Genomic DNA, 11815 nt, shown 5'->3' with positions numbered 1-11815 from the left:
ATTAAAAAAATTCAATTTATTTCACAGACAGGATTGATCAGAAGCTTCTAAATAAATATTGAGTTTTCCTCATTGGACACAGCAATCAGTCTTTATCTTTATGTAGGACAAACTACAGTAGTTAGACATTTTTATACGCCCAGACGTAAGATGGGCGTATATGGTAATCACCCCGTCGGTCCGTCCGTTCACATTTGGCTCGTGCTCACTCTACAGGCTACAGTTCTTTATGGATTCTTTTGATTTTTATTTTGTGTGTCATTATGAAGATGATCCCTATTGATTTTCGTGGTGATCGGATAATTTTTCACCGAAATATCATGTCTGACTTGACGTTTTTCTCTATTAGCTATATTGTGCAACTCGTGCTCACTCTACAGGCTACAATTTTTTACAGATTCTTTTGATTTTTATTTTGTGTGTCAATGTCATTATGAAGATGATCCCTATCGATTTTCGTGATGATCGGATAATTTTTCACCGAAATATCGTGTCTGACTTGACGTTTTTCTCTATTAGCTATATTGTGCAACTCGTGCTCACTCTACAGGCTACAATTTTTTACAGATTCTTTTGATTTTTATTTTGTGTGTCAATGTCATTATGGAGATAATCCCTATTGATTTTCGTGATGATCGGATAATTTTTCACCGAAATATCGTGTCTGACTTGACGTTTTTCTCTATTAGCTATATTGTGCAACTCGTGCTCACTCTACAGGCTACAATTCTTTACAGATTCTTTTGATTTTTATTTTGTATGTCTATGTCGTTATGAAGATGATCCCTATTGATTTTCATGATGATCTATCGATTTTCATGATGATCGGGTAATTTTTCATCGAAATATCGTGTCTGACCTGACGTTTTACTCTATTAGCTATATTGTGCAACTCGTGCTCACTCTACAGGCTACAATTCTTTACAGATTCTTTTGATTTTTATTTTGTGTGTCAATGTCATTATGAAGATGATCCCTATCGATTTTCGCGATGATCGGATAATATTTCACCGAAATATCGTGTCTGACTTGACGTTTCACTCTATTAGCTATATTGTGCAACCCTGTAGTCACTAAAGACTGTTTAATCATTTCTGACAGCTGCCAGTGGGCGTATGTTACTTTGCCTGGCAAGCTATCTTTGAATGACCCCATACAATACTTTGGGCCAAAATTTCTCGAAATACTTGTAATATTGGGGTACATGAAATACAAATACATTAAAAAAAATCAAATGACAAAAACCCTACTTTCTGTAGGTGCTGTATATTCTATAGCTGCCTCTTCTCCCTTAAATCCCATATTAGTGGCATACTGAAAAGATAAATTAACTCACAGATAAAAAGAATTAAGGTTTCTCAACGAATATCCGCCATATTTTACAATGCCTTTTATCACTTTCAGAAACAGGCATAGGGATGTTTGCAGCATCTTACACAGAAACGCTTTTAAAGCAGAACGAATCTGGTAAGGGTCTTTGATAGGATAACTCTAGGAAAGTCACTCAATCTCTATGCATTCGTATTCACGTCCATATATTTTGCAATAACAGTAAGCTAATTAAAAGTATACTACCTCTTGGGATGACCCAAAAAAAATTTTTTTTTAACTTGGTTAAAATGAGTCTTTATTCATCAGTGATGCTATAACTATACAACAGAATCCCTCCATAATCCAATAAATCGATAAAACTGATAATTCATTAAACTAAGTAATTTTGAAACATTCTTAACAGCGTGTTTCCATAATTATTTAGTTTAATGGATATATCACCTTCTATAGAGATTCTATTCTTAAGTCATGGCACCTGGTCAGTTCAACTGATGAATATATAGTCTTATAATCGAGAGGTACCGATAGTTTCCTTTTAAACAAGAAATATTATACAACCACTCACAACTATAAATCGATTCTGCTCGCCAGGCTTTACTGTGACAGTTTTAGTAAATTTACAACTTTCTTGGTGTTGAATAACTTCCGGTATTTCATTCTAAAAGTTAAAGTGCACATTGTACCCTTAAGAGGGATTGTTAAGTAGTTGTCTAAAAAAATTAGTAGCCCGATAGCATCAATTTGCACCATTTCAATAGACGTTTGTGGTGCCTGCAATTCCATTAACACTAAGTGTTTGTGCGAAGGGCCTGTGATAAAGCATATTCCGCAATTAGTTTAAAAACATTTATAGTTAAAAACAGTTTTTCTACTGAAAATAGAAATGTGCGAAAAAATTGCATAATTCCTTCAAAAATATCTCAAACTATGAATATATTTTCTTTCTATATATGGCAGTGTCACAAGGAAAGACGACTCGCCTTTTTAACTTTCAAACATGGAAATGAAGACTAAAATTTCGATGGTGAGCTGTGAACACTATAACAGATTGGCTTAGCTAAAACATCCCCGTTTCTGAGACTAAAGTACGACTAGTCGAATCAATGGCGCATATGTCCCGTCCCTTAGCAGTTAAAGAACATGTAAAATAAAACAATATATATTTTATATGTTTACCTCTAAAGTTGAAGTCAAAGTGTAATTCTTTATAACTCCATTACGATCTCTGTCATTGGGGCAGGACCAACTCACTTTTGCTATTGAGTATTGGCCTTTTATCTTTTCTATTGCAAGATTTTTAACTTTACCAGGAGCTGAAATATATGAATAAATTCAATTATAATGGTTCAATCTATATCCAGTGGCGGAGCCAGGTATCTGAGGTTGCCCGAATTTCTAACCTAGTAATGAGATTGTTGCTCGAAAAACACCCCCCCCCCCCTTCCCTTTGGCTAAAAAAATCCGAGGGCAAAACTCAACTTTTGGTTCTTTTCATATTGCATAACATTTTCATATTAATCATTGAACAAACCTGATGGTAATGTTTGAAACTCTGGAATACTTTTAATTGAACTATTTCCAGCAGCAGTAGATGCCTGTAATTCCACTCTATAATACCAGTAGCTTACTACATCATTAACTCGATATTCTTCAGTATCAAAACCTGCAACAAAAAGTTTTATTGAGCTTATTATAATGAAACCCTTTTTATATTGTCTGAACACGAAATATCTCAAATTCAGTTAACAGACCGTTTCGTTTTCTTCTTTAACGAACGAGATGTATCACCTACATAAGTTATAGAAACACAGACAGAACAATTGTTCTTTTAATTTTTACCTCATGACTCCCTGTAGCTACGGTGAGTGACCGATCAAGAAAGGTCAAAAAGTTTTTTTTTGTTTATCCAGACGGTACTTACATGGACATTTATGATTGGTTAAAACCCATCTTTAATATTCATAAATTTAAAAATCATGACAAACCTTGTACAACATGTGTTTTGACTAATTGACTAGCCTGGTTATTTGCCAGATTGTTCCGTTCATATAAATACAAATAATATGTTGTTGGTCCTGTTTTCAGAGATGGTTTATTCCAAGTCACAAGAAAGCTCTTAGCATTGATTTCTATTACATTCAAATTACTTGGTTCACCAGCAGCTACAAAGAGATCAACTAGTTGAATTAGTAACAAAATACGAAGAATGTGATAAATATAATATAACCATTGTATTGGTAAGAGGAGTTGTTGAGGGTACTCAAAAGAAGCCAAAGGATATTTACGAAGCTTAAATGATCCACACTACTTGTACACGAAATTGGAATGATATAAAGAAAAGTCATGAATGTTCAAATTCTTGTATACAAGTTCTAAATTTATACAAGTTCATTGAAGAATGATTGAACATATTTCAATTACACATATATTGTAAAACAACCCGACAAGGGTTGTGCCCTCTGGGCTGTTTATGAGCCGCAAATCAAATTCATAAATGGGTGTATAACAATTGATGTAAATCGATATTGATGGAAAAATAAAAGAAAGTCAATGGCTGGATAAAGAAATTTAAATCACCATTCTCTAAAAAAAACACTTATGTTAAGCAACGAAAAAGTTAACTCTGAAATATGTTGGCCTACATTTGCACGAAAGAAACATATTAATGGTACACGATTTCGAAATGACTGCCGAAAATTCATACCTTCTATATATGTTAGTTCTGATTTAGAAGCTACAGATCCTGGTCTAACATTATTATATGGTGTAACTATAAGAGTGTAGTTGATATATGGTAACAAATCAATTATTATTTGTATAATACCAGCTTTTAAATCTGTTACACTATATGTTGGTGTTACACCTGCACAATTATTAGTCGTTGGCTAAAATGGAAAAGATAGCCTTGTGAAGCAAGGTGACATACGCCCCCAGCAGCTGTGATTGCAATTGTAGAGTGTGCACAAGATGTACTATATAGCTAATAGAGTCGAAATGACATTGACCCACAAAATCAAAATCAAAAGAATTTACCAAGAATTGTGGCCTGTATAGTGAACACGAGCCAAGTGTGAACGGACGGAAGGAGCACGAGTTGCACAATGAGTGAAAACGCTAGGTCGAACACGATATTTCCGTTGAAAAATTAATAGATCATCATGATACGGATCAACCTCATAATGACACTGACCTACAAAATAAATGTAATAAAATCTGTAAAGAATTGTAGCCCCTAGAGAGAGCACAAGCCAAATTTGAACAGACTAGCGGATGTAATGGGATGTAATGTAAAATAATATTAGCAGTAACAGTTACACTACCAATATCTTATATTGAATAATAAAAATCAACATCTTAATACAAACCTTATTATTAATATCAGTAACAGTACCAATATCTTATATTGAATAATAATAATCAACATCTTAATACAAACCTTATTATCAATATCAGTAACAGTACCAATATCTTATATTGAATAATAATAATCAACATCTTAATACAAACCTTATTATTAATATCAGTAACAGTACCAATATCTTATATTGAATAATAATAATCAACATCTAAATACAAACCTTATTATTAATATCAGTAACAGTACCAATATCTTATATTGAATAATAATAATATACATCTTAATACAAACCTTATTATCAATATCAGTAACAGTACCAATATCTTATATTGAATAATAATAATATACATCTTAATACAAACCTTATTATTAATATCAGTAACATATATATATTGTTGAATACATTCACTACCAATCTTAACATCTAATATATAAGCAGTAAGAACACCCATATCTTCATCAGGATAAGACCAAGATACAGTAAGACTTCTACTATTGATGTTAGTTATATTTAAATCTTTAACAGGATCAGACCCTAAATTAAACGTTAGTATAATTAAAAACATAACAAACAGTTCACTGTCCCATGTAAAGGTTTGTTAAAAAAAAGTCCAATCACTGTCCAAACTCCATGTACCTCTATGTGGTTTTCACATTTATAAACATTTCTAAAAATTCAAATGCATCTCGCAAGTGACATAAAGAGCGATTTCTGTCCAGCATATCTGTGTTGAAACTGTCGTTCCATGTCTTTTTAATCATAAACAGTGAATGCCCGTTTAACCGGTTGCCAACAATCTGCAAAACCTGATATCCATGATGTTCCTTAAGCAACGGTACAATATTGTTCACATAATAGATATACAACCGTGCTAAAGGAACATGAATATTCATACCATAAGCTTTTTTTTCGTACATGAAAAAGATGGGATGTGTATCTGTGTCGGAAGTGGGAATGATATAAATACTAACCTCTTGAGTTTGTGTTGAAAACACCTACAAACTCTGCACTATTCTTTCCGTTATAAACAGCAATAATACTGATATTATATTGTCTACCAGGTTGTAATGTATTAGCTGGTAGTGTTATACTATTAGTAGTTGGTTCTTGTGTAAAAGTAGTGTTAAGACCTGGTCCTGTTATTTGTACAATGTATTTATCAACTCCACCAGTTGGTTTAACAAATCCAATGTTCATTACTTTAGTAGTATCATAGTTATTATCAGAATTTAATGGTCCAGGTTTACCAGGATCTAGAAATAGAAATGATATGAAAATAATAATTTTTGTAATAAAAAGGGACTGAAAGCAAAGTAAAATTATTTTTTTGATATGGTATGTTTAAATCATACATTTATAAAATGTACAATTACATATACATGTATTGATTATGTATATTTATTATATATATCCCATCTGAACAACTAGAAGCTTTATCAGAAAGATAGACAAGGGATGAAGAATCCAAAAGGCTATACTATCTTGATCCTCAAAGTGTTTGAACATAATAGTGATAAGAGTCTTACTGTTTTTTAAATTGTGACTCTTGATTGGTTGGCCATTGATTACTATAAGACATCAAATTCAGTACCCCATTTAGTCAGTCAATCCCTATGCATACCCCAAGTCACTGCTCACATTTAGTTAGTTAGACAATAAAGCCTAGAATTGGTAGAGTTTTAAACTCAGAACGTATTTTCATCTGTGCTAGTTAAACAAGCCTAGTTCCTTGGTCCTGAGAACATTAATGAATGCCGAAATAAAACAACAAAAATTTTGGTTTTAGTTTGTACTTGGCAAGAAAAAATTGAATGTTTCCCTTTTGATCAAAAAAGCAAATTACACAAATTTTTTAAGGCATTATTTTTTTTTTACAAAATTCTTTCTTTGATATTTTCAGGTGATTCAGGATTGTGTTTTTGTGGGGTTTTTTTCTAACCAAAGTCTGCATACTATCATTGAATGATCATCATTTTTATGAATCAATATTGGATTCATAATGGATAATGATTCTTTTATGTAGTCATTCTAATTAAGGATAATTGGGATAAAATCTTTTTAGTTATCTTTATAGCATAATTATAAGGCAAGGAATTTAGAGTCATCTTGCTTTGCTTGTCTATTGCAAAGGTTAGTTTTACAGAAATGGTTATCAAATCATGCGCATGGAAAGGTATAACAGATAATGTTGAAATTACATGGAAAATTCAAACTCTCATGTCTGTTTAGCATTTACAATATGATAATGTTATATTAACTAATGTATATCAAAATCAATTCTTAGTCCATACAATATGTCCCTGGTTACTCATTTCTTCTTGACTAATGATTAGACATTTTACATGTTAATGGTATTATTTTGAACTTAAGATGTCTTCTACTTACTTGTTGTGTTTGATACGTTCTTTGATTTAACTTCATAATTTTGTTTTCTATCAGTATTAACTATAGATATAACTTTAATACTGTACATAGTACCAGGTTGTAAACCAGTTATTTCACTAGATGTAGCAGTGTTACTTATACTAGATTTATTTATAATACCATTTACTTCTATACTAATACTGGATATAAATTGACTATTTGATGGTAGGGTCCATGAAACTGTTGCAGTGTTAGTCTTTGGAATTATACCAGCAATAATGGTTTTCAATTCTGCAGCTGTAATAAAAGTCATCGAAGTTTACACATCCACAATATATTACGTTGATCTTAAAGCTAGATTAGTAAATCAAATCATAAAAATATGATTGAAATTAGAAGTGTTTCAAAGCATAATGTGGCCAATTTTTCCCATTTTAAACATATACAATATATGCAGGAGTTCGGAAGGAAGAGGCACATGTTTAAATAACTTTGACAAAGATGAACATGGTATAATTTTACAAAGTTTATAATCTTATTTCTTCTGGTTAATATAAGAAAGACCAAGTAGCATTCACCAATGAAGAAATCACATGAAACCACGTCAGCTTTACAATAACATGGGTTAAAAAAGAAAGATTCCTTTTTATCATAAGAAAATCTATATAATTTATGTTAAACTTGATTTTGACAGACCCATTATCCTCAAGGCCTTGTCATTGTGACATGTTATCTTAGAACAGAGCAGAACAGAATACTTGTTACTTTCAGATCTTGAGAAAAAGCTGTTTTCACATATTGCCAGATTTGAGAAAAACAACAACCTCATTTAGTTTACTATTCATGATATAACTTACCATCATTACACTGATTATTGTTTGTATAGAAACTAGTTTGATAGTAATATTATTGTTACTATTTTATAATATAACTTACATTATTACACTGATTATTGATTGTATAGAAACTAGTTTGATAGTAATATCATTGTTACTATTTTATAATATAGCTTACCATTATTACACTGATTATTGTTTGTATAGAAACTAGTTTGATAGTAATATTATTGTTACTATTTTATAATATAACTTACCATTATTACACTGAATATTGTTTGTATAGAAACTAGTTTGATAGTAATAATATTGTTACTATTTTATAATATAACTTACCATTATTACACTGATTATTGTTTGTATAGAAACTAGTTTGATAGTAATATTATTGTTACTATTTTATAATATAACTTACCATTATTACACTGAATATTGTTTGTATAGAAACTAGTTTGATAGTAATAATATTGTTACTATTTTATAATATAACTTACCATTATTACACTGATTATTGTTTGTATAGAAACTAGTTTGATAGTAATATTATTGTTACTATTTTATAATATAACTTACCATTATTACACTGAATATTGTTTGTATAGAAACTAGTTTGATAATAATATTATTGTTACTATTTTATAATATAACTTACCATTATTACACTGATTATTGTTTGTATAGAAACTAGTTTGATAGTAATATTATTGTTACTATTTTATAATATAACTTACCATTATTACACTGATTATTGTTTGTATAGAAACTAGTTTGATAGTAATATCATTGTTACTATTTTATAATATAACTTACCATTATTACACTGATTATTGATTGTATAGAAACTAGTTTGATAGTAATATTATTGTTACTATTTTATAATATAACTTACCATTATTACACTGATTATTGTTTGTATAGAAACTAGTTTGATAGTAATATCATTGTTACTATTTTATAATATAACTTACCATTATTACACTGATTATTGATTGTATAGAAACTAGTTTGATAGTAATATTATTGTTACTATTTTATAATATAACTTACCATTATTACACTGATTATTGTTTGTATAGAAACTAGTTTGATATTAATGTCATTGTTACTATTTTATAATATAACTTACCATTATTACACTGATTGTTGTTTGTTTAGAAACTAGTTTGATAGTAATATTATTGTTACTATTTTATAATATGACTTACCATTAAAACACTGATTATTGTTTGTATAGAAACTAGTTTTGATATTAATATCATTGTTACTATTTTATAATACAATTTACCATTAAAACACTGATTATTGTTTGTATAGAAACTAGTTTGATAGTAATATCATTGTTACTATTTTATAATATAACTTACCATTATTACACTGATTATTGTTTGTTTAGAAACTAGTTTGATATTAATATCATTGTTACTAATTTATAATATAACTTACCATTAAAACACTGATTGTTGTTTGTATAGAAACCTTCTTTACAGTAACATTTATTACCATTACCATCTCCAATATCTACACATTCTGTATTTGTATCATCACATTGATCAGTACCTGGTGTAACACATGTTTCTCTATATCCAGCCTCTGTATAACAAGAAAATGTTATTAACTATGACGACTTTATTTTAAATGGAAGGGATCGCCATTTTCGAGGGTTGATTTGGGTCTTGGGTATATGTAAATAATCCCCAGAGGTAGGCCTACTTTTCTATATATAATATGGCAGATTCTCAAGAAAAGACGAGTCGCCATCTTCACTTTCAAACGTGGATAATTCTGGACACACATGGATTTGAAGATTCATATTTCGGCGGTGAGAAATTACGATTGGTCAAGCGGACGGCTAACCTAAAACGTTTAATTGCAAATCAAAAATATTTCATTTTAGTCCAGTTCACTAATTACAGAATATATTTTCCGTTTATAATTTTTGGAGAAACTTCATAAATACTTACATTAACACTTACCGTCTTCTTTCTTTAGTTTTTTTAATGTTTTTTTTAATTTGATGTGCAGTTGAAAAACTTGATTCAAAATAGTTATGATAGTTTAAAAATTAACTTCATAGAAATATAAGATTTTGCATGTTTATATTTGACAGAAAGACACTGCGAAAAAATTTCAACAAATAACAACAAATTAATATTTTTGCATAGTACAATTCAATGAAATAAAACTATCACTTACTAGATGTAATAAAATTGATAAAGGGTGGATCTGATGTTACAATTAGAGAAGGATTTCTGTCAGTTTTTACAACAGTTTCAACTTTTATATCTGTATATTGTGTATTTGGTGTTAGTCCAGCAATAGTCACTGCCCTAAAATTTTTATTCAACTGCGTTTTTTCAATATTCGGTCCATTTCCTTTAATATTAAAACTCTGTATAGCATCTTTTGTAGGAACTGTCCACTTTATAGTTACACTACTTGATGTTGGTGTTCCTTCTATTACAACACCTGTAGGTTTTAGTTCGGTAACTACAATACAACAAATATAATACAGTATAGATTTTCTTATAAATTCTGTGTGAAAGAAAAGTTTTCCCTATTTCAATTTGAAATAAAATAATCACTTGATAGCTCATATTTGGAATATTATTGTATTCTAAATAGTTTACATTTACAAATGAATAATAACATACAGTCATTTTGCCGCTATCCTGCGAAATCTTTTCTGTAAGTTTGCATTGTTGCGTCTTCTGACGCTTGAGGGATTCGATCCAATATCGTAAGAGTGAGAACAGAGAATACTTATTTTCACTCAGAAACTGTCTTATGCAGCATAAATGGCGCCGCCAAAAAAAAAAGTGGCAGACCCGGGTTTGGACTCTCCCACTTTCAAATATTTCATCATTCTAAAAAAAAGGCTTGTGGCGCCTGCTCCCCCCCCCCCTTACCTAAGTTTCCCTTAAAAACGCCCCTGAATATGAAGTAAGTAATGAAATTGGTTGGTTGTCAGAATTTTTTTAGGGGGGAAACAATTTTTCTCATGCAATTATAACCGAGATCACGACCTTTGTGAGGATAGTCTAAATAAGAATGGAACGTTTTGGTTGAATGGTAGAGGAACCTGTTGTTGGATTTTAATTCTGAAAGAAAGCTACATTCACCATTAAACCAATTACTTACACGACATTATCTCTTTAAACAATAAATACCCTTTTTTAAAACTTAAAGAAATCATTTACACTTAGTTGAAATATTATAGATGTAGAAATCGTTTATTAATGATAATTAAAATGATGCTCACCTGAATTACACATGTTGTTATCTGTATAATAATTCAGATTACAAGAACATTTTGATATATTGTTATTTGTATAACAACTACCATTTACAACATTACAAGAGTCTTCTCTGGTAATACAAGAATCACCATATTCTCCTTCTGAAAATACATACAATAATTCACCATTAACACTTTTTTTCAAAAAAACAGCTGACTACGTTGGCTCATATACGAAATTTTTCACTTTTTATTTTGAATTCAAAACTTTTTCTTTACTTGGTGAAAATTAAATTTGAATTAAAAAGTTTAATTCACCTAGGTACGGAGCCCCTAAGGCGCAATTGTAAACATATTTATTTATTATTTCGTTTAAACGAAATAATTATTTCGTTTAAATGAAATAATTATTTCGTTTTAATGAAATAATAATTTATTTCGTTTAAACGAAATAACATTTCGTTTTAACGAAATAATTAATTCGTTTTAACGAAATAATTAATTCGTTTTAACGAAATACACTATGTTTATTTCGTTTAAACGAATTAATTTTTTCGTCTATTTCGTTTAAACGAAATAATTAACCCATCTTTTTATTTCGTTTAAACGAAATAATTATTTCGTTTAAACGAATTAGTTATTTCGTTTAAACGAATTAATTATTTCGTTTAAACGAAATAAACATAGGG

At 29.9% G+C, this 11815-nt stretch overlaps 1 protein-coding gene across 1 annotated transcript in view; it reads right to left on the bottom strand.

Moving 5' to 3' along the window:
- Positions 1 to 1230: 1230 nt before the first annotated feature.
- The window catches only part of LOTGIDRAFT_169286 (hypothetical protein), a gene marked incomplete at both ends in the record, with an annotated part of 10752 nt that continues 167 nt past the window's right edge, over positions 1231 to 11815 (bottom strand). Inside the window, 11 exons of the mRNA XM_009067605.1 lie at positions 1231 to 1314; positions 2509 to 2645; positions 2864 to 2995; positions 3318 to 3494; positions 4037 to 4217; positions 5053 to 5225; positions 5663 to 5944; positions 7077 to 7352; positions 9335 to 9481; positions 10085 to 10378; positions 11151 to 11288. Of these exons, the coding sequence (XP_009065853.1) occupies positions 1231 to 1314; positions 2509 to 2645; positions 2864 to 2995; positions 3318 to 3494; positions 4037 to 4217; positions 5053 to 5225; positions 5663 to 5944; positions 7077 to 7352; positions 9335 to 9481; positions 10085 to 10378; positions 11151 to 11288 (2021 nt within the window). The remainder of the gene's footprint in view (positions 1315 to 2508; positions 2646 to 2863; positions 2996 to 3317; positions 3495 to 4036; positions 4218 to 5052; positions 5226 to 5662; positions 5945 to 7076; positions 7353 to 9334; positions 9482 to 10084; positions 10379 to 11150; positions 11289 to 11815) is intronic.

Source organism: Lottia gigantea (assembly GCF_000327385.1).
Source record: "Lottia gigantea unplaced genomic scaffold LOTGIsca_84, whole genome shotgun sequence".
Taxonomy (NCBI): Eukaryota; Metazoa; Mollusca; class Gastropoda; family Lottiidae; genus Lottia; species Lottia gigantea.
The sequence above is the reverse complement of the archived record's forward strand: the minus strand, read 5'-3'. Positions and strand labels throughout refer to the sequence as shown.